Below are 23,893 nucleotides of genomic sequence, written 5' to 3'. Positions count from 1 at the left end.
ACTTAAAAGAAAATTACAGTACAAAAGTGGACAGTTAGTTACGCATGAACAAATCCCTCTAGGTTCAACGTCCTCCAAAGTTAAATATATCCGACACATGGGTAAACAAACATAGCTGTCACAACAAATGATGGAGTTGAAACAAAAGAGAGAGAGAAAAAAAAACCCAAATCCGTAAGCCAAACTTGTCTTTATTGCTTTTCCTAGCTGGCAAGAGTCATATCAGTTTCATCAAATGAAGCATTCATTTGAATATTATCCCAACTTTTTATGGTCTGCATTAAACAAACCTCCACTGGGTATTTTAGGATCCTACTCATGATATCAAAACTTACAAAAAAACCCAACAAAAAACGAATGGGACTTCGAGGCAGATTTTTCTTCTCCTTTTTAAACCAAGTTATGCTGAGTAATGTATCCTATAAACCAAGAGCAAAATGAGCCAGTATTTGTGATTATGCTTTTAATTTGTTGGTCCACTGAGTGTAAAATCATCCCCAACCTCTAAGTGGTGAAGAGCGTTTAAATATTTAACGCAGAGATTTCTGGGCTGCGAAATTTAGAAAGTGCAGGTCTGGAAGCCGTTTCTGGAACAAGAAAGTAATTTTAAAGATATCTTCATTCCCTTTTCTTATGCCACTGACCTGACAGAGGTTATTGCATCGAGCAGCACTTGGAGGACTCTGACAATAGAATTCATTCATCAAATCAAGACAAAGAAGGGAAAATAGAATGGGGATTAATCATGTGTTCTGGTTCTTTCAGAATCACTTCATTTTCTCTTTTAAATTAAGTGGTTTTATGACACTGATGGAGGGAAAAGTGTTCAACAAATCATTTATCAATTCTGCTGGAGGCCGACGAAGTAAAGGGGATCGTTCAAAACAGCTGTGGCTGATCATTGTTTAGGAGAAAGAATATCAGTACTCAATCGGTTCTACAATGTGGACCAAGCGTTAGGAAAGGTGTTTTCTCTTACTACCAGTAGCCTCTTTGGTATCGGCACATCTGCATTAACGGACTGCCACAGTTCAATTATCGCCTTCCTTTTCCTATGAGCAGCTGTCTCGCCATTTCTGATTCCTAGTAAACAGAAAATAATAATCCACACAAAAAAACAAAATGATTGCCACAATCCTGAAACCTGAATGATTGGAAAACAACAACAACAAAGGTGCATCTCAATAAATTTGAATATCATCGAAAAGTTGGTTTCTTTCAGTAATTCAATTACAGGCAATTAAGGATTCTTTACACACAGTTTATAATTCGACCACTTATTTGAGTTCATTTAGATCATTATGGCTTATAGCTAAAGAAAATGAATCTATTGCAATTTTTTAAAATTTCAATGCTACCTGAAATAGGGCTTTACAGTATGTCTCAGACTTGCAAGTCATATTGTTTTTGTATATTGCAAGTCAGACTGTTGTTGCAATATTCACCAAAATGCTACTAATGCTGCATGCTTTTCCAAACGCTTGCAGTCCTAATGTAAGACCAATAAGCAGCATTTGTTTTTGTTTTGTTTTTAAACAAACACTTTGCGTTGGGTAAGCCTCAAAAAGGCATTGCTAAAAAAACTGGCTATTTATAGAGTGCCGTTACCAAGCACATAAATGGAATGGAAAGTTTAGTGGATGGAAAAAAAGGTTTAGGGGAAACAAAGGAACTGTGAAGGAAAGACTATTCAAGCGTCATTTATAGTCACAGACTACGTCTTAAGTCACTTTTTCAATAAAGAGCTTTATTGAGATGTGTGACGCAAATATGAGTCATACATGATTATATATTTTCAGTCTAATTTAATAATCAGGAAAAAATATATTTTGAATTTTAATCAGCTACAAGCCATAATAATTAAATTTAAAAGAAATGGACACTTGAAAGATGTTACCCTGTGTGTTATGAATACATATACACATTTATCTTTTTAAACTGTATTACTGAAATAAATCAACTTTTTGATTATTTCTGATGATCACTGAGATGTACCTGTACATAAAGAGTAGCTGTCAAGTTTTTTTGTATTATATGTCCTCTGAAATCCAAAACTTTCTAACCCACTTTTTTTTTCTTCTTTTTTCTTTGTTTTTTTTTTTTTTTTTTTTACCTCTTCTCCCTTGGCCTTTCCTGCCATCCTGCAGCAGGTGATTCATGCTACTTCCACCTTCCAGGCAGCATTGCTACAGAAAATAAAGAGCCACAACACAGCAAAAAATAACCATGGCTCAAATTACTACAATTCAGCTCTGCAAAACAGAATCACCCCTTCTAGAAATGAAATAAAACTGAGAAGTATGACTAAAACAGATGTTAAGGTTTTTAATGGTATGAAAAAAAAGAAGAAACTGAGGCATAAAAAGGAAAATAATCATCATCTGGGCTGTGTGATGTTACTGCTGCTGTTGCTTGGTTACTGTTGGTTTGCGTTAGCCTGGCTCCAATGACGGATGCGCTTACCGGAGCCCTTCCTTATTTCTGCTCCAGAGGTGGTAGCCCACCCTGAGAGCCGACAGGTTAACCCCGTAACCTCGCTCTCTTGGCTCAGGTAGTTTTTTTTTTTTTTTTTGCAGTGCCACAATCCTCTTAAACAAAGCAGAAAAGTCATGGTAAAAGCTAGGGCTTTAACAAAGTTGATTTGAACACCTTTTTCTTGCTCCAATGCGCAAAGGGAGCAAATGACATCATGAACAAGAACCGATAGCTCGAGTCCAGCGATAAAGAGTACAAAATCATGTCTCAAAGCGTCGGGCTAATGCCGACCCCATGCATTACCTTGCCATGGCAGAGGAGGACGCGGCAGATAATCGTGTGAGGTATTCACGCAGTTCCTTGGCCGCCTGGAAGCGGCCGTAGCGCTTTTTAGGTTTGGTGCACTCATCCAACAAAGCCTCAAGTTGTCCATCTTTGGCTATGTGAGCGGGCGGGTCGTGAAGGAGGCCGCCGGTGGTTCCCCGCCACGTGGCGTACTGCGACAGTAAGTTCTGGCACACGGCATAATAGTTGTGGTCCACAGTGACCCGGGAACAGAGGGCCTCCTTGGAGAAAGAAAGGCAGGCCTCCCTGTCGCACTCCTCGAAGCGGCTCTCATACCACACGTCGTAGTTCTCCGGCTTGTCTGCAGGTGGACACAAAAATGTTTATATCACTTTTTTTAAAATCACCTTTGCAGTGGGTGAAACATCTAGCTTAATACTGTTCTACACTGATATAGAATCACTTAAATCTTTAGTTAATACTTCTTTTTTCTTTTTGGCTTTTCATTTAAAAGAATTAGATTTTGTTAGATTACTTATGCAATTCATAATAGTAATAGTAAACATTGTGAATTGCATAATTTTATTTACTATGTTTGCATTTCATTTAGTTGGTTTGCTCACTGGTACAACTTAAGCACTATTGACCTTTTTTTTTAATTTAGATCTGCTTTATGTATAAAGTTGACATCGGATTTTTTCCCCAGAGTTAGAAGGAAGCTTTGGGTTCATTTTTTTTCTTTAGTTCTTGTAAGGCTTTGTTCTGCCAAGACCAATTTTAGGTTTCTAATTTCTTTCAACGAACCATTTTGTGTCAGATATAAAAAATAAAATTTTAAAGCTTTCTCCTGCAAGTGGTCATTAATTATAGCTTACACCGGGTAAAGGAGATGCCACCGCAAAACAGTGTTTAAATATTTAAAAACAGAAGTAAAAAACAAAACATTTTAAATTTGCTTGGCATCTTATATTAGCTACTAGCATGACTAGCATTACAAACTAGCATTCAAAAGCTGCCAGCATTTCACAATCCACTATGCATTAAAGCATGAACATGACATGTTTTAAAATAATAAACCAAAGCCCCTTTTCCTCCCTATTGAGTGACCCTGTTATCTTATGAAAGCCTTGCTCTCTTGCAGTCTCAGTGAATGGAAAACATATTTCTTTTACATAATATGCCACAACCTCTGCTTTTGCTTCTTGTAGTAAGTTTTAAAACACCCTGATAATACTGAAAATTTCAACTTTGAATGTCTTCACTCGGTAACTGCATCCTAACCAATGCAACAAAGTGTGGTGTTGTAAGCATGATTTGGTATTGATTATGTATGGTGTATACACTGATCAGAAAAATATTGGGATTTTCTTTAAACAACAGAGTTCTTTGGCTCTTATGACTTGTACTGTGTGTTGACTAATAAGAGTAGAGAGAATGGTGAGAAATGTTTTCGCTTTAAGGTTTCAAATTTGCTGGTTGGATATCTCACCGTAAATCTTTATCATTGACAAATACACGGGTGATAGTTACAAATTCTAACTATGTAAATTGCAAATATAAGGTTGCTTGTAACCATTGTCAAAACAGAGTTTGCTAAAAAACAAAAAAGAAAATGTTACATTAACATTTTTTAAAATTCAAATCTTTGGATTTTGCAGGTTTAAGAATGGGGCTTTCTTGGCTCCTGGTTGCTCCATGTTTTAGGAAATGTTAATGATTTTTTAAAAAAAGGGTAAACAACAAAACTAAAAATGTTGAACAGAAGTTACACACACACCTCTCGTAGTTGGAGACTTTGTTCTTTGTCATTTATATTTATGTAACTATTGCGTGTATTTAAATAACCCCCACAATTTTTATAAACATTAAGAAACCAAAGAATCTCTAAGAAGTCTCCAGCCATTGAGAGAAGCCCTTTTGTTTAAGGGCTCACAGCCGAACAACCATCTACAGTTTTATTTGACAGAAATGAACCCTTTTACTTGATTTACAGAGCAAATAAAATTCTTTCCCCTGCTCATTTTATTTTCCTTTTTCATTCTCTTTAGAGGATTGGGTTAGGAAAGAAGGGAGGCAATAAAAAAAAAAAAACCTGGAATGATGAGAGAGCTATTGGTTTGCGCATTAAAAGCAGATCAATAACACTGTTGGTAGACTGGAGGGGACCCAGAGGATGCAAACATATAATCAGTGCATCAGGCACTATAATGCACATCTCCTCTGGCTCATCAGAACAACTCAATCAAACATCCAGAACTGGCCTGTTCGTGAGAAGAGGGGGGCCTCACTGTGGGGCCCACCCCCCAAAAAAGGCGAGACACATCAACCTCAATCAGAGTGGGTGATGAAGATGGATATATCTGCGCACCGGCGCATATAAAGATGTACATGAAAATGCAGGGAGGTGAGGTGAGAAGCAATTAATGCTTCAGAACCAGTCATGCGTCAAACCTCAGCGCTGATTGACAGATGGCATCGGGAGAGTGTCCTGCTCTTCTCACAAAATTGTGCCCCCCGCGCACACACCGGTTAGAAAAACCTCAGAAGAAAAAAATAGGGCCGAGAAAGACATACTCAAGGACACATATGCAAACTATTTTGAGTCTCAGGAAAAAGCAAAAAGGACGTTATGAGTGGAGTATATAGTGCCTTACAAGAGCACCTTTTCACATTTTGTCAGGATTCATTTTCAAATTTAAATGCCCTTCATTGAGATTTTGTGCCATATGCAGACTGTAATGCATGCCTGAAGAGGAAGGAAAATGAGGGAAAAATAAAAATGAATTCAAATCCCAAAAGTGTGGCATGCATTTTTATTTAGACTAACCATCACTCCAGTGCGTCCATGTAAGTCAATAGATCTATGAGGACACCAATGGCATCATGGCAGCTAAAGGGTTTTTCAGATGCCCCCAAATAAAAGCTAAAAAACAAAACAAACAAAAAAGTGTCTTCAGTGACTACCTGTGTAGTAATTAGCTGGGGCAGGGAAGCAGCCTATGGCTCCCAAATGCTTTTTTTTTTTTTCTTTTTTATGACTACATGTTTTGCATTGTATTTTATATAAGGGTGTTTTCACATCTGATAGTCCAGCAGATTCTGTTTGACTGGGGACCAAAATTGCAACATTAGTTACATTTTTAGCTGGTGTGACTCGCTTTAACACTGCACTGTCAAATGAACCAAACCCTTTGAAAAATCCCAAACCCCTCACATGCTGCACCAATGACTATTGAAGACAGGAAGATGTGAGTGCAACTTCCTTCTTTGCAAAATGCTAACAAGATGGAGTTACTAAGATCCACAGCTCAGGGCAACTTTTAATTGTGTAGACAAAAATTTTGTCCTGTATGGAAGAATAGCAAGAAGAAAACCAGTGTTCAGAGAACATCATAAGAAGCGCTGTTTCCAGAGGCAGGAGATATGGCAAACATGTGAAAAAAGGTGACAAGGTAATTTAAGTCTTCATACAAAACAGTATTTGAGGTGGAAAGCCGACACTACAAATCACACCACTCCGATTATGAAACAAGGTGGTGGCAGCACCATGTTGCTTTGTTAGTGGGGATACAAATCCAGACCAGCCTTAAAAATTTGCATTAGTTTAAAAAAACTAACAGTATTTCAATCGTATGCTTTTGTGTTAGTTTACTACATGAGATGTTCATAAAAATATGTTAAAGCACATTAGTTTAAGGGCAATGAATGCTTTATGTAAGACATTCTGAGTTTCTTTCTACCTGCAGGTCTGGGCAAATTTACAAAGCAAACTAAATCATTTTCTATTCAAATCAGCAGTAGAATCAGGTGAGGTAAGACCATCTAGCCCTGTGTGTCTCATGAATCTGGTATCTTCCACGTTAAAGAGCTCAGATTGTACCTGTGTGCATTCCTCTCACACCTCTACCTTTCACAAGGTTGAACAAACTTTGAAGGCATGGCCTGAGACCTCGTTAACATAGCCTTACTGTTGAGTTCAGAAGAGAAAGTCGGATATTGGGAACAGAGACAAGTGTGAGGGGAAAAGCAAGTGCATCTTTGGGAGACTGTGTAAAGGAGAAAGAGGAAAATGAGTAACACGAGTGTTGTCAAGCCAGGCAGTGACACCATGAGCTCAATCATGGGGAAATCGCTCATTTCGCACCACTGAACTGTGCAGACAAAAAGGGCACAGCTCCCCGTCTCCGGAACCCCCTGCATCCATATGGATGATTCTAATAAGAGGGTGGATTGGCACGTTGCTTTCTGCGTGTTTGATTTACAAATCGATTGGTTTCAGTTTGGACCGATGACTCTGGAGTCGCACGCTTCAGCATGCTTTCCCAGCTCAGGCACTAATTGTAGGGATTGGCTTCTCTGTTCCCAGAGCCTTGGGAAGTTGCCGCGCCTGTTTCCTACTGCTGTTCACCACACGGCCGTGACCTAGTAATGCTCATTACCACCATGATCCCCCTCTTCTTCCTGCTGCGTTGCAGCGCTTTGGCACACACACACACACAAACAGATCCAGGCACACAAACATGAAGGAAGCAAATAAACTTGAGGCTTAAGCTCTGAAAGGCCAGGGGTAAGCAGCTTGAGTTGTCAGGCTCTAAATGTGTCGGGCCAGACAAAGGGAGTATCAACCTGGATTGTGCTCCAGGACTGGCAAAGGGCTTCGGTGACAGGCTGGAAAATTGCAGCTCTTGGCAACAAAGATAAATATACACACTTCTGAGGAAGGCAAATACTGAACACACATAAGCATAATCACGCAGAAATGAAGCAGAAATTCAAGCGAAAAATGGCAGGGATGTTGGAGTTCCTTCACACGTTCTGCATTACTTTGTGGTTTCCTGGAGTTGAAGCTTGTAATTTGGTAAAATGCCGCTTTATCCCAGGATAAATTTATCACAATGCTTCTATTATGAGTATATAAAAAAAAGAAAAAGGAAATGCACACTCCCTTTCACTTACAAGCAATATCTCATATTCGTCACAGGGTACAATGGTGAAGCCTCAACATCTAGCAACACAATAGTTTATCACTTTAATAGGATTTCAGCACAAGGGGACAAATCTAAGTGTCGGACGAGGTGGCCGTCGCTCTCTCTGAAGTGGCCGCTGGAAGGAAGACTGAAGGGGGGCGAGCAGCAGCACTCAGGGTGTGATGTATAGCTTTCCTGGACCTTGTTATATGCTTTTTTTTTTTTTATCTGCGAGGCAAAAATCTAGGGCAGCAGAGATGGCTCGTTATCCGAACAATCTTTGCTTTGATGGGGACGCATGTGTTAGAGGGAGTGGGGGTGTTGCTAGATATATTCTTAGAAGAGAGGAGACTTCCAGCATATGCAAATCTAGCCTAAAGTCTCAAGAGGCCATTCCTAAAACATTCAGTGCTTGCTCATTCAAATCTCTTTTTTGCAGAATTGAAACTATGGTCAATGCCTCATGTCATGTTCAAGCTTCTGAGGAACAGTGATGAACAAGAGAGATGGACGAGGAGTAAGGTTATGGACGAAATCAGCAATTTCACTTTGAAAATGTCAATTTGTGCAAATTACATGAAGTAAAAGCAAACAGTTTGCAAACTGTGCTTCTCCAGTGAAGAGCTGAAAAAATATCATATTTAAAAACACCCTTGTCAAAAGATGTATAAAAAGCCTTAAGAGAAATTAGTCTAATTGCAAATGCTCAATGTCATACTGAGAAAAATGTAACCTTTTAAATTTTTCTCTGGAGGTTTAACAGATTTTCATGCAAAAAAATTATTGTTTCACAAAATCATTTAATAATCCTTTTAAAATTAATTTATTTAAATTTTTTTATTCAAAATTCTGATTTACTTTTTCAAGTAGACAAGATTTCTAGAAGCTTATTAGTAATCCATAGCGCCTGGTTTCTCTCATGTATTAATGTGACATTTGGCAGATGTCGCAGAGCCACGTTTAAACTGGGATTGAATACATAAAAGTAGATCATTACCTTAATATGTTTATATTCCAACTCTTAAGTATGGTGGATGATCTAACATGCTGTGGATACATTTCTCCTCCAAAACCCCTGAAAATAGTTCTTAGAAATACCAGGAGACTTTGAAGAAAAATCTAGGCTAAATGTATACTGAAATGTCACAAATCAAAATTATTTTTTTTTCACTTTATATGTTTACAAACTATTTTTTCATCCCCCAAGATCCCCCCATTCCCCAAGATCAAATTTAATAAAATTACCAGCTTTTTTTTTAAAAAAAAAGAGCAAAGAAAAGTAACTTCCTTCCTTTTATTTTTACACATCTCTACCAGAGGTGCATTTTGATAGCTAGTCAAAGACGGAAAAAAAAGAAGAAAAAAAAAAGAAATGGAAGCAGCTATGTGATAAACGATTAGACAATGACCCTCACCTTGCTTTATCTGTCTTTTGTCTGCTACCAGGACGTTTTCGGCGTCGACTATGATGACTTTTCCGTCCCGAGGGCCGACTGCAAAGTTATCAAAACTGACATCCAGCAGGTACAGGGCAAAGTCAAAGTCATTGTTGGTGAGCTGCTCGGCAATGTCCATCAGCTGCCGCGCCAGGTCAACCCTCTTCTCCCACGGCGCATTGTAGAAGCTCCACAGCTCCTCGCCCACGTAGTTGACAGCTACCATGCGCCCACACGCTCCCAGGTACTTGGCGAACGGCCACCCTTCATCCGATGGAAAGCTCTGGGAAGGAAAAACATGGATAAAAAAGGTCAGGTGGTGAAAGAACGAACGACATTGAAAGGTAAAGGCTAACACATGAATTGTGGAAACAGTCACCATGTCAAAGGATAGTTTTTTTAATTTGCTCTGAAATCAGTTCCTGAATCCAGAGAAAGATGAAAGGGGGGGTTAAAAAAGGAAGAAAAAAAAACAAGACGCTGGTATAGCCTTGGGTGATTTCTGATATACAATTTTAAACACAATAGCTGAAAATGAGCCAGAGAATCACGTGAAGCAGCGCCAGCTTGGGGTATAACGGATTAAATTTAATAAAAGCATAGAGTCCGTTTGTGTTTAAGCCCTACAGCTACGAGCCAAAGCTTGCTGCTTTACTGTGTGCTTCCAGAGAACTGATAGGGGGTGATTTGTGGCAGGGAGCAGTTAGCAGAAAAGCCTTATGCTTTCTGATGCGACTGCAGGGCGTTTAAACTGCTTCGTGGTGCTGTTTAACCCGGTTAAATGCAGTTTGGGAAACTGACAGCATTTCACTGCATCTTATGGGTTCCAACTGATTCAGAACACCAAGATAAACCTACAGCTTAGCAGGTTTATCTTTTAAATGCTATCAATAAATGAAAGACAAATTTGCCTAAAAATAAATAAATAAATAAACAAACTTTCTCTCTCCAGCTGCTATGAGACTACAGCTCTGGCATTTCCCAATTTTCCTTCCCTCTGTTTCTCTCTTCTAGATCCATTTCATTGTCACAGGCTGTTGCAGCAGTCGAACAAAATCGATGGAAAATAACAGACGGAATCCAACTTTTCTGCCGACGCAAGACTTCTTTTTTTTTTGCTGCAAATGATAATAAGCTCCCATCATGTAACATAAACTCTCCACCAAGGGCCTCAATCTTTCATAATAAACACCTGCCATATGCTCGGCTAATGACAGCTCACAATTTCCATGTAACAAATTTCTGCCGTTTTTCTGGCCCGCAGCCGATGCAGACACACAACCGGCAGCGCTTCATTGCTTCTCTCTAAAAAGAGAAATGTTGGAAAGGAAACACCAAGACGCTGCAGCTAAGGTGTGAACTATTATGACTGTTGCGTCCCAGTCTGCTCTCTCGGTAATTCAATATTTTACCAGCTTTCAATTTCTGCTGAGAGGGTATGAGGGGGTTAAATATGCATGGCTGCCTCAACTTGTTTTAAACTTTAATGGAATACAAATTATTTACAGGCGTACGTGTTAACCACCCTCTGCAATGCTCCCCACTGGCTACGTAGAAGGTGTATCTCCAGGATAACAGCTGGACCCATACCGCATATAGATCTAACTAGATGCAAAAGCTAAAGAATAGGCAACTGTGCTTTGTGAAAGTAATCATACCGTGTGAACTTTTTCGCATTTACCATGTTGCAGTAAAATACCTACTGGTAAATGTATTGTGCATGATAGACATAGAATTAAGCAGCACATTTAAGAGGGAAAGGAAAAAGGTTTTAAATTTCATGTTTTTAAATTTCCAAACATCTGGAAAGAGTGGCAAACAATTGTCAAGTCACCTAATAAGCAAATTAAACATCTGAAGATGAAGACAGATTATGGAATAACTAGAAAGGAGGCATGCCCAATATGGCTGAAAAAGGTACCATATATAAGCATTTCCCATCATTCAATTTTGATAATTATTGATTAGATTTTTGTTTAAAATATAAAAAATACTGCCAAGCAAGTGACGTCAAGTGACCTTTCCTCTTTTATTAACAATTTCTTCTTGAGCTGTCATACTGGTTCTCCTTTCACTTCACCCTCATCATTTTTATTTGTGGTTATGGCACCACATACTATGCTGCATTGTGTTAAGGTCTGTGGCCGCGCACTGTCCAGAAGGTTTAGATTTCATAGTAGAATCCTAATAGTAGTCAAATCTAAAATCTAATAGTAGTAAAATCCTAATAAAATAGATTGAAGTTTGAGATCGTAACTAGACAAAATGTGAATAAGCTCATGGAGCTTTAAACCATTTGGAAATGCACTGGAAACAAAAAAATTCAGTTTCACTTTAAAACCACAGAATCACTGAGGAATTTCACCTTAAGCAACCCTCAGATTGTGTAGAGCAACATGCAACAAAATAATTCCTAGAATAGAGCAAAATATGATCAATTTAAAAATCACCTTGTTTATGTCGCAATAACTTTCCACACATAAGACTGACCTTTTACAGAGCATCACTTTTTACGGAATTAATTCATCGCCTCTGTCCAGTTTAAGAAAAAGCAGAGCATGATGATAAACTACATGCCATATTAGTAGGATCCATTTCCTTGAGGTTGCCCAATCAATTGTGGGCAAGACAAAAAGTCTGTCCACAAAGCAGTGCTTGCTTCCCTGCAGCCTGTCTGTCTGTGCCTGTCACTTGGCAATGACTCACTGGGACTTCTCCAAATCATCTCGCCTTATTATCCTTTCTCTACATTTTCAGAGACAGAAAACTTGACAGGATGAAGGTTCTGTGGCTGTAAAAAATAAAATAATAAAACAGAGTTGGACTGACAGCACTTTCCAAATACTAGCTGGATAGGAGACAATCATGTAAGCTTTCCCCTCATAGGAGATTTCAGGATTAGAGACTTAATAGGCTATAAATCTAAAATGGCTTTCTAATTTCTAAAGTTGCCTATAAAACGATTAAGTAGATGATGGATCAGATGGTACATCCTTTTTAAGCCCACACACCGTACTTTGACCCATAATAAACGCTACTGGAATGCATTTTTTCCTGTTGGTGGAAATATTTGAAGCTTTCAGTGCTGTTGACAAAAAGCAGCCCATCCACTGTTACAGCTAAACTAGCTTTGTAAAACACCAGCGTCCCTCTCTCACCCCCGCAGGGCAGATAGATAAATGAGGGAAAGGTGGATGGAGGAGGTGGTTGGTTGGTGGGGGTAGGAGGAGTGCGAAGGAGGAGAAATGAGAGATGACGAACAGAAGAGACAAACAGAGCGTCTTTCGCTTCTTCGCTTCAGTAGACAGGAGGAGTAAACCGGCAAAGACCTGCCTGCTAAACATCTCTCTCTTTGTTGTCAGATTGCAGGCCTGAATGGGAGCAAAAGTAAAGCGACGGCAGAAGGAGTGTGTGGAGGGGGGTTGCGGGATGAATGCCTCGAGGCTACTTTCAGACACTGTCAACGGCTGTTATGAGAAGGCCTTCATGTCTGTCTGGCCCCCGTCCTCGGCTCTCAACATAGTTGTCGGTCATTTACCCACACTGGCTGGTCCGTTGCCTAGCGATCTGCGCCTCAACTTGTACTTCCTTACTGCTTTAATGAGCTTCTTAAATTTAAACTTTTGAATGTTAAAACGCTTTAAGGAGAGAACTACTGAACAGTGCATGCAGGCACATGGAAGAGTGCACCTGAGCATCCAGATTCAAGCCCTCCTATTGCGCGGGTTGATAAATACTACACTCATTCTTCCTTAGCACTCCCTAAATGGTTACACTGCAGAAGTCATTAACGGCCGCAATGAGGCGTTCTGAGGGAAGTACTGGTGGTGAGAGAGGGAATATAGAAAGGCTCAGCCAAATATTACATCTTTTTGCACTGTGAGTAGACCTAGGAAGTAAAATGTGAAGATGTGTGTGGTTGTGAATTTTACCAGTCGTCTCCTGATGGTATTAAGCTTTTCAAAAATGCTGAGGGTGCTAAACTGCCAATGACATCCAAGAAATTTACTGCTTTTAAAGGCTTGATCATCCTGTCACAAGATTAAAAAAAAAAAACACTGCCTTGGAAATATAATTATTTTAATTATAGAATTATTTTAATTATATTTCCAGCACAATATAAACTCTCTTCCTTAAGACTTATAAAACGTTCACGCTTTGTCAGACTGAATTGTTTCAAAACTTCCAGGTGATTTTACAATGTTGAGGACCTTTGAGTAAAAAGCTCACTAACTTGGGTTTTATTCATCGTTTTCCCTCAAATCAAGCAAAAGCTGGCTTTCGATTCTGCTGTGTGGCACAGGTACGTTTTCCTTTAAGTCATTTTTAGAAAACTGAGATCAGTTAAAAGTCTATAATACTTAGAAAAGATAAAACAAATCCGATCTTTCTGCTCTGTAAATGATAAGCATAACTGAGTAACAATACCAACTCTCTTTAGTATTTGTTACTGAGGGAAGATTTGAAGTTGACTATTTTCAATATCAGAGAGCTGCTAAAACGCAGACAGAATTACATGGCAAACTTCTTGAAAAAGGAAACTTAATTTAAGAGGCATGATGGCTGCTCGTTCAGTTTGCCACAAAATAGAAGTCAAGCAAATAACAGCAAGTAACAGCAACAAATAACTATTGCTCTGTGTGATTCCTATGATTAGTCCAACTCTACTAGTTAGAATATTGTGGTTAACTGGTTTATCAGCTTTCTAGTCATACCCATTTAAAGTGTTCTTGCAGAATGACCCACAAAGTTCACACACATACATGATACACACATCAATGGGCAACTTGGTTAAAGTGCTTTGCCCAAGGGCATATGGAATTGGAAATTAAAAAAATTTTCCAATTACAAAGAGACAATTTTTTTCCTCAGAGCCACAGCAACACTGAATTACGAAATAATTGCGAGTCTTTTGGAAATCTGACAGGTAGAGTAAAGGTGTTTATTCCACAGCCAGGGAAAAGGGCTGGTCATACAACAATCTGAGCAAAGCACCAACAAAGTGTTAGACAGCTTAAAGCATCACCTTTAATATGGAAGATTAAGGAAAACTCTGTTTAACTGTGTAATAACAACCACCCTCTCTCGTTCTGTGCGAAATCACTTCTGGTCCTAATATAGATAATTAATGACTGTTGACATAAAAGCTTATGAGGACTCCCGTATAGTTCTGTGAATGAAGTGGTGATTGTTCAATCTTAAAAACAGTAAATGTGAGATCTTCTACAAAAACAGTGTACGCCATAATATGGTGTCTTTCTAGATTTTGAGATCAATAAAGTTAGCAAGCTATTAGTTAAAATAGATAATTACTTTTAATTTTGATAGCAACATTTGTTAACATGATTCAACTTGCATAATGCATTTATGAAAGATCCAATTAGCAGGACAGTTTTCTTGTTAATTATGGCTATTAAAGATAATTGGAACCTGAACGATAGATTTTTACAAACATCGGTGATTAGAAATTGGCCAAAAAAAAAAAGATCAGCGCATCCAGAGGTAATAGCAAGACCAACATACAATCTTGTTTGAGATTATTTACCAGGAACTTACAGAGCCAAGGCTTTTGTAATCTAATTTTAAAGGATCAGCTGGTGCACTGCAGCAGCATCAAGTCCATGTTGGAGGGGGTTTGATTTTTGACTCCTTTCCCCTGTAACACAACAGGCTCTCTGGAGTCTTCTCCTCAGGGTGGGATGGGCGGGGAGGCAGGAGCGGGCCGAAATGAAACAGGGCCACAGACAAATGGGCAGCCTCTGGAGAAGAGGATGAAACGAGTGAAGCGAGAGGCGTAGGAACACACACCTGCGTCCTGACATCTGCTGACAAAGGCGTGCCCTTCTACAGGACCACTCAGGGAAAAGCATTTTTTGTGTGTGCGCTTGTGGAGGGTTCGAAAAGTGGCTCCTTTTTTCCCGTGTGCAAGTGAGCACATGTCTATGCGCAAGTGTATCTGAGTGAATGTGAATGAGAACATGCAACGTGACCGGGGCTGATAACAACCTCTATTCAGGAGCCGAGTAAACACGAGTGGCTCCCAAGATTATTGCTTTGGCTGCCTTGCAAAGAACACTGGCCCATCAAACACATACACACACAAATATGGTGAACACAGAACAGTGTTTTATTAATGCAATATTTATGAGGAAACAGAAGCATTGCTTTTGCATCTACAAATACTTCCAGCAAAAAAAAAAAAAAAAGGGAAATTAGCAGTTTGCCCCAAAGTGTTGCATGTGAGCAGCTTAATAAAACCCTGAGTGGGGTGTGGTGCAAATTCTTAACATTTTCTCTCCTGAACAAAACCCTGTAGCTTCAATAGCAAACAAGCATGGACACGTCTCATCTGGAGTCCAGGGATCACTTTTTAAAGTAAGGAAATGCAGCGGACGACAGCATTATACCAAACAAAGCCTATTTAAACCCAAGACTGTCAGATGAAAATTTTTGTAGTCTGTTTATCACAGGGGCTTATTGCTAAAGAAGAAGCCACATCTGCTCTGTAAGGCTGGCAGCACGGGGCTGCCAGGCTGGAGTAAGAAACGCATTGTTTTTCTGTGTAGCTCTCCTGTTGACCTTGAGTGTCTGGAAGGAAGTGTGGTGAGCCCCGTCTGGCATTTTGCTGGCCATTTAAGTTTAAAATACAGTCTGTTAGTCCAAGGCGAGTGCTCAGGCCCCACAGGGGAGCTGGCTTTAACTCCTCAGCCAAGGCACACATGGTCACTACCGCTTTTTTTCCCCCCATAGTGAGGCTCGTTTCAAGCTGCTACCGCTGCTTTTCCTGCCACCCCCCTCCCCATCGTATCTTTGTTCTATCCACAAACCCAACAATGATTCTGTTGTAACCGTAAAGCCAGACGCGCTCTAATCAGATACTGTAGAGTCACGGTGGTTGTTTTCAAACAAAAAGTTTTAAGGAAGAGAATTACTAAACCCTGAGTAAAAATACCAGGTTCACAGAATCATTTGTAGAAACATTTAAAATAGAGCTGTTTAACATAATACAGTTATTTTTAGTTTTAACAGCATGGTATCCCACTGATGCCAACTTAGCAAGCCGAAGTTAGCCGGTTTATTATAAGGAAATTTACTAGAATTGGACGATTTTTCCCTCAGTTGGCCCTGACCTGGTCAGAAATACAAGAATCAGATCTTTTTTCTCGATCAGTGGACGCACCATTATAAGCTCAACTTGGTCATGCTGGCTCTCCTGAGAATGATGGAAAGAGGAAAGAAATGCAATGTTATTATTAGTATCCGTGAAGTGCTAAATGAAGTAGGAAAAAAAAACTTAGAGGTGCGGGAAGCTTTTCAAATAAAAACGGTATACTTCACATTTCTGGTGTTCATTCACAGTGTAGAATGCTGTATCAGTAGTACAAAACAAAGTAAAAACAAAATCAGGTCCAATTTTTTTTTTTTTTTGATTTGTAAAACAAACTCCTATGACTGTCCTCTTTCACACACTGGCATGTCTTCACTTCGGCTTCTAATAAAATTTAACGAGTGCTCACGGAAGGAAGGCTAGAAAAAAACAAACAAAAAAAACTTTTCAATGCTGTTTTCACATCTTAAAGTTCTCAATAAGAAACTGAAATTTACAAACACTTTAGATCAGTAATCATCTTAGAATCCTAATCTGCGAATCTGTGTCATTTTGCACGGTTCTTCACTGGTATAGCTCGCCTGGTATAGCTGCTTTACAGGTATGCAGGTCATTCTTTTAACACAGTATTACCTTTATACAACCAAAGTGGTCCTTTAGTTGCTACATTATGACAGATGTTCATAAATGCCATAGCTTTTTTTCCAGGTAAATGACCAATAATTCAGAGTGCTAGCACTTTCATTAGGTGGGCTTTAAACCATTATTGCATGTTACGTCATTAACAACGGTATCAGTCAATGTTAGTCATTTCATCACATATTGTAACCGGCCTGATGAGAGAAAACTGGACAGATAAAACAATCAAAGTTTTTTTTCCACCCTGGTGCTGCTGGGGACATGTTTTTGGGGGTCTACCATGTGGTATTTGCTTGGTCATGTAACAGTAGTAGTGATGCTACTAAGTTACAGATAGTACCTATATAATATAGGTAAATATTGGTCAAAGGCTTATTGTAAACTATAGGAACAGTACAGACTTTCAGTGGTTTTGAAACTTTGAAAAGGATAAGAACCTAAGAACCAGATATGCCTTTAGCACATTTGCTAAAGGCATATCTTTAGCATATCTGGTGCTAAAGGCACCAGATATGCCTTTAGCACCAGGTGCACTGGTGCTCCATTCTTACTTCTGGAGCATCAGTAGTAAGAATTATGCCGAGATTTTACATCCTCAAACCAGGAAAAGTAAAGCTTTACAGCACTGACAGAAAGGGCACGCACATGACTCTGTTCTGTCACACTGACAGAAATAGGTTACATAGGTCTTTGAGTTTTGCAGGCCTTTGCTCTGTAGAGAGAATGAGAACAGGATGAAGAATGAGTGCAGGGGACAGTGCAGCTTGAGGTTGAAAGTGCATACAGTGTTGTTAGTGGACAGACACAACCTTTTGCCAACCTGGAGCTGAACCATTGAACATAGAGGCACCTCAAACCCACCCTGCTGGAATATGAGGAATGTATCAAGTCACAGGCAGTGGTGTTGACTCTGTCTAGGTGGTATTGCAGGCCACACAACAGTGAAGGAGCCTGAGTGAAACTTGGCCTCAGACCTGACGACTGTGGGTTTAAGGCCTACATGAAGGGCTGCACGTTTCAGAGCAACGCCAATTATCTCGGGGGCAGCTGGGGTGGCATGGCGAGCAGGAAGAGTGCTGTCACTGACCTCGCACTTCAACCTGTCTTTGAGCAGAGCATGCACAAACCCCCCACCACCATACAACCCCAATTAAATATCTCAAATGTCAGCGGAGACCTCAGACCTAATAAGAGGTGCCAGGGTTTGACCAGCTTCCCCTAACATCCACAGAGAGTTTTGATTAAAGTAAGTCATTTTTGCTCTAGTACGGAGTGCAAATGCTAAAACATGGAAGCGAGGCAGTATACTGCTGACCTCTCATAATTTCTCCAGCAGGAACCAGGTGCTTCGTGCTTTAATGCAGTGGGCAGTTTTATTACTGCAGGCAAGCTGATGTGCTAAAAAGCATATTCTAGCTCTAACATTAGAGCCTAATCTCCCCAGAGGACAAAGAAAAGTAAAAAGCTGCTTGTTACTGATCCATATTGGCCATCTTAAGGGGCCCTGGGAGAGTTGGGCATGTCTTTCACAGCAGAACTGTGTCTTCTCAAGCTGGGCATCTGGTAGGTTGCGGTGCACTCTGTAACAGTAGGAAGCTGGGGCAGGGGGGCTGAGGGGTGAATCTAAAAAAGGAGCTGGAGAGTGGGATTGTGGGTGGAGAAGGGAAAGGGGGGGTCGCCACAGGCATTTACCTAACCAAACACAGCTGTCAGGCGTGTGTGTATGTGTGTGTTTCGATATGGCAGGAAAGAGAGAAGGGATTATGGTAACACAAGGAGTTTGGCTCATTCGAATGGGAGAAAACACCACAAAACTGTGGCTAGAACAAAACCCAGTGGCAGAAATGCTCCGTTCATCTCCTCTCCTTTCCATCAGGGCCCTCGTCCAGCGAGGGCCAGCCAAAAAGAAGGGAGTCAAGCTCAGATAACTCTCTCCGTCTTATCCTAACAGGATTCAGTCTGTATACAAAGGCTTATAAGAATAATGAAAGGCGGTTTGTGAGCAGTTGAAGCAGGGTTAAGCAGAATGCACAACCTCTTGTGAAAAGAGTGCCATAATCCCCCAGACCTAAAAACAAAAGTACTAATTAAAGACTAGCAACTTAAAACTTAAAGACTATTTACTGGTGGATATCAACCACAGAGTCAGAACATTCTATTGCTCTCTAAAACTGGAACACCGTGTAACTTGTTGATTAAATAGCAGGAATATATATAAATGAACCAAAATGGGATCACAGAAAAAAGATGTCTTACAAACTAATCCATGTTTTCTGCATTCTATCAAGTTCTTACAACATAATTGAATGTACTTTATCTTAATTTTACATGACCAAACAACTCAAAAAGCAATGCACTTGGATTAGCCATTTTTATTGCATAAACATGCTTTGATTGAAATCCCTCCATTGTAAGCTTAGGACCGTTATCCTGCTGGATGCTCAACTAAGTCTCAACTAAGTTCTAGGCTATAAAACGTTTATCTCATCCTCCCATCAATTCTGACCACATTCCATCTTCTGTTTAGAAAAAGAATTCCCAAACCATGATACTGCCACCCCCACCATATTTCACAATGGGTAATTTGTGCATAGTCCTTATGAGAGATTGCAGAAAAGTTGATATTGTGACTTTGAACAGTGTTGTTCACTGTTGCTACATGCTTGTCCAAGGGGATGGATTGCTACAAACTCAGTGACTCAATCCAACTGACTGGGTTTCCTTTAGAAAACCTTTGTACCAACTGGCATAATACATTGAAGTATGGCTGCAATGTTTTATGACTAGAATCAAACTAGCATGGATGTTATTGACTGGGTTTCTGGTGACAAAAATACAAAAGTAGGACTTTTATTGGATTCCTTCCACTAATGGCTTGCGTTCTCTTACAATTTTATAAAAAAAATACATTTGTGGAGTGCACAAATGACAATGTTCTCAAATTCAAAACAAACAAGCTGTGGATTTCCTCCAGTTAAAATGCTTTTCCTGCCTTTCAGTTTAAGTGGATGGCTGTGCTTGGATAGGCTTCCATTGGTTTCAGACTATTTTTAAATGTTTCATTGAACCATACTATGAGATTATTAAAGATTAAAATATTTTATTACCTTACTCTGCTTTATGATGACTTCCTACCTAAATAGAGTGTTGCATTCGTTGGTCTTCATGATGCTGTTTCTGATCAAATGTTCTCTGACAAACCAATTAGGACCCGCCAAAATACTGTATTGATATACAGCACTTTGTACCCAGGATAACTTCTGAAGGGAATTTGATGCACTGGAATAAAGCGAGTGAATACAAATAGATGTCTGATTTTTCAGACTTATTTGTAAAAATATTAATAGTATCCATTCTTTTCTTTTCACAATTATGTACTACATAAAATCCCAATCAAATACATGAAAATGTGAAAAAAGGGGTGTGAATACTTTTCAGAGGCAATGTGTATGACTGATGGAGGTGCTGGTCTAAAATAGAGCAAATTGCAAAATGCATTTTTTTTTTTTTTACCAGTTTTTGAACCAATCTAAAAATATTGCTTGTCTGAAGTGGATTTTAGACAAAAAAAAAAAAGAAAGAAAAAAAACCCAGGAAAAACAGAAAAAGCTAAATATTTGTTTTGTCCTAATTTTTAGGATCATGTTACTAGGCCACACCACTGGACTACATTACACATTTAGTTTCTAAACCACAGTTTGAAATACCTTCAGTCCATCAGGTTTTAAAATGTATATCTTTGTGTCTTCTGTAGGTTTCTTAGTGAGCTGTGAATAATTGGTGTTTGAAAAAATACTAACAGAGTACAGTAGATAAAGTAGTATATCAACCTCCATCCTGATTTCAAACAGAGCAAAAGCTACACAAGGAGTTCGTGCCATCTCATAAGTACATCTTCTGGTCAGTTAATGCAAGCAAGTTAGAGCATGAAGGCAGAGGAAGAAGTAGATGAGAGACGGTAATGAAAATATGGAGCGGGGTGGCTGGACTGCACAGATTTGAGTTTTAGAGGAGATGAGCGTACCACTGACTGAGTTAACCCCACAGGCCTGTCACATCCTATTCTCGGCTTCGCTGAGCACGACACGGCTGAGGACGGAAAAAGGGTGCAAGTGCAGTCACATGCTTCTGGCAAACTCGCCGAGCTTAATGATTCGGAAGGCAGGGCTGGGCTAAATCGAACTAATTTAAGGTTGGACCAGATGCACTTCATCAAACACAACCATCACCTGATGAATCAGTGAGTCATCTCGCTTGGAGGAGAGAATCCAAGGATGGCAAATAAGATTCGAGCCATGGAAATGAGTAGAATAAATTACTCACTTCTCATGCAAACCAAGTTATTCTTGAATAAGGAGTAAAATTAAACAAGATCAGGTAATTCCTCTGATAGTCAAAGAGACAAGACCTTGACAAAAGTTGATTAATCAAAGTTACAGAAAGACTTCAAAAGCAATTTAATAGAATTGGTAAGAGGAAACAAAAATATGATTAAGTTAGAGGAGGTGTCTCTCATTGCACAAGGATTTTTTTTGGTTTGCCTGTCGTTATTTTGTCTTCCAAAAATATTTACTCCCCAAAGCCAAAATGTCCTCCACGTGACAATGAAGAGGGGGTGGAGTGTGTGTGTACGTGTGCACAGAAAACACACAGAAAACCCATTGTTGGCCAGACCCGAAAACAACACAGCAGATTGTTTCTCCACGGACAAAGGAGGTCTGGTTTCTCATAGTGATTCGGAGCCGATTTACTGCCTGTGGCTTCAAAAGAGTGGAAACAGAAGCCCCCTCTAAGAGTGCACGCAGCTCACTGGGCAGGCAGCAGAAATGTTATTCACATTTTTCAACTGTAAAAACAAAACAAGGAGGAGTAAAGAGAATCTATAGATTAATACTTTAGTTTCATAATGCAAAATGTAATGTGGTACGTGAAATCATCTAAAATATTTTAAAGTGGTGACATTTACATTACTACGGGTGTTTTACCACAATATGTAAAACATTTGTGGCAACTTGATATTAAACTGATAAGAACTGGAACATGTTGAACATTAAGGTAGGTCAAAATGAATATTTCAATACAAATTTCATGATATAAGGTAAGACTTTCATTTTTCCAAGCTGGTGCTACAGACAAAGTTATGGCTAGAAATCATAACATTGGTGCTGGAAATCTAAAACTATCAGAACAAGGCAAGAACGTCTGGAGAAGAGCCAAAGCGACTCTCATGGGCAGCTGTGACTCAGTGGGAAGAGTAATCATCTTGCAATTGGACAGTTGTGAGCTTCTGCCCAACACATGTCGATTTGCAGATAGGCAAGGCGTTTAACCCCAAGTTGCCTACCACTCTTCATATCATCACAATAATGGATGCACATTTATGACCGAGGCTGGATGAATACTGCTTGTAGTGTAGAAGCACTTTGAATGGTGGGTAGGATTAGAAACGCACTACACACATTCAGAGCTACCATCCCATTTATCTTTAGTCAAAACATTCCAAATGGATAAACAAACATTATCCTTTAAAAACTTTCTGCTACTTCCTTTACAACTCCTTCCCGCTATGAAACCATCAGCAGCAGATGTCTCCATTTCACACCAAAGAGTCTTGTATGAAACAGCTACAAAACCAAAATAGTGATGTGGCATGATACTCAATCTTAATTCTTCCATTCAATAGTAAATTAAAAAAAAGAAATGATCAGTTATGGCTTGTAATAAGTTATTAATATTTAAGAAAACATTCATGCTGCACATTTCAATGCTAATAAGCAGTATTAGTATAGATTTACTTGATATCCACATCATCATAACACATGCAAAATAGTGAAATTCAACTAATTGGAATCCACAATAACACACATAATATTGTTGGATTTATTCATTTGTAGATTAGAGCTGCAAAATACATCGCAAATATAGTGTCTCTGTGATATCAATGAGTTATCGCTCATTGATATCTCAGTTTTGGGGTGTGTGTATTGCTTGCACTGATATAAAACTGAGTCCACATCCCATTGTCTTTTGTTCAGAATCAATCACAAGGCAGTGGCCTAACCTCTGGAAAAACAGGAGAGTGAGGTGTTGTAGTGCAGCACGTCTCCTGTTCAACTTCTACAGACGCCATTAATTCTTTATGGTTCACTGCTGCCTAACCTTGTGTATACGGTCTCACAGTCTCGCAGCAAATTTTCTCATCTTTTGAGCTCAGTGATGCTGACGAACTGAGGATACCTGAGAGGTTTCTTCACATCCCATCCAACCACACAACCCTATATGTGTGATATCCCCATGGGTCACAAGTTTTGCACAAGATAAACAATTCATGAGTCCCTGTAAACATGCAAGGGCTACAGAGAGTGGGAGAGAAAAGAGAGTTGTGGACAATGTGTGTGCATGATGTGTTGGTGTGAGATGTCTGAAGCTCTTTGCAAGACAAGGTGATTCACCAAGTCTCTGAAGCGAAGCGTAATGGCATTAAAAAACACTGATGGCATTATCTGTGGAGGGAACACTCACAGAACAGAGAGCCAGGCAGGGACATGGGCTGACAGAATAAAACGTTGGAGAAAGGAAGGAAAGAGGACAGCAAGCAACTACACAAGGCTAATCAGATTATATAGATTTGGCCAAGCAAAAAGAAACAAGGTCTCCTTTTGTCCTCCAAACTGCCCAGAGCAAGGTAAGGTGAGGAGGGGTTAGCACACGTTATTCAATGTCTACATGGGCTCAAGACCATTGTTGTTGTGTCCTCTCACGAGACAGGGTCAATGGCAAATAGAAATTGAAATTGATTGGCTGCTCATAAATCAGTGAGGGGAAAAGATGTGGAGCGTGTTTATGGGGCATATGGAGGGGCAGGGTTTGACATGTTGGATGACAGAACAAAGATGGGCCGCATTTTATTTCCAACATCCTCTCAAATACAAGTAAGCATGTTTTTATATAAGAAATATTTAACATGATTATTAAAATGCAAA

The 23,893-nt window shown here is 39.5% G+C and overlaps 1 protein-coding gene across 2 annotated transcripts in view; it reads right to left on the bottom strand.

The window, feature by feature from the left end:
* Positions 1-2,573: 2,573 nt before the first annotated feature.
* Positions 2,574-23,893, bottom strand: part of c21h3orf58 (chromosome 21 C3orf58 homolog) — a 35,188-nt gene continuing 13,868 nt past the window's right edge. For both annotated transcript variants that reach the window (XM_005797807.3, XM_023326469.1), the window contains exons 3-4: positions 9,143-9,446; positions 2,574-3,121 (exon numbers count right to left, since the gene is read on the bottom strand). In XM_005797807.3, the coding sequence (XP_005797864.2) occupies positions 2,775-3,121; positions 9,143-9,446 (651 nt within the window). In that variant the 3' untranslated portion in view covers positions 2,574-2,774. The remainder of the gene's footprint in view (positions 3,122-9,142; positions 9,447-23,893) is intronic.

Source organism: Xiphophorus maculatus, chromosome 21 (genome assembly GCF_002775205.1).
Source record: "Xiphophorus maculatus strain JP 163 A chromosome 21, X_maculatus-5.0-male, whole genome shotgun sequence".
Taxonomy (NCBI): domain Eukaryota; kingdom Metazoa; phylum Chordata; class Actinopteri; order Cyprinodontiformes; family Poeciliidae; genus Xiphophorus; species Xiphophorus maculatus.
The sequence above is the reverse complement of the archived record's forward strand: the minus strand, read 5'-3'. Positions and strand labels throughout refer to the sequence as shown.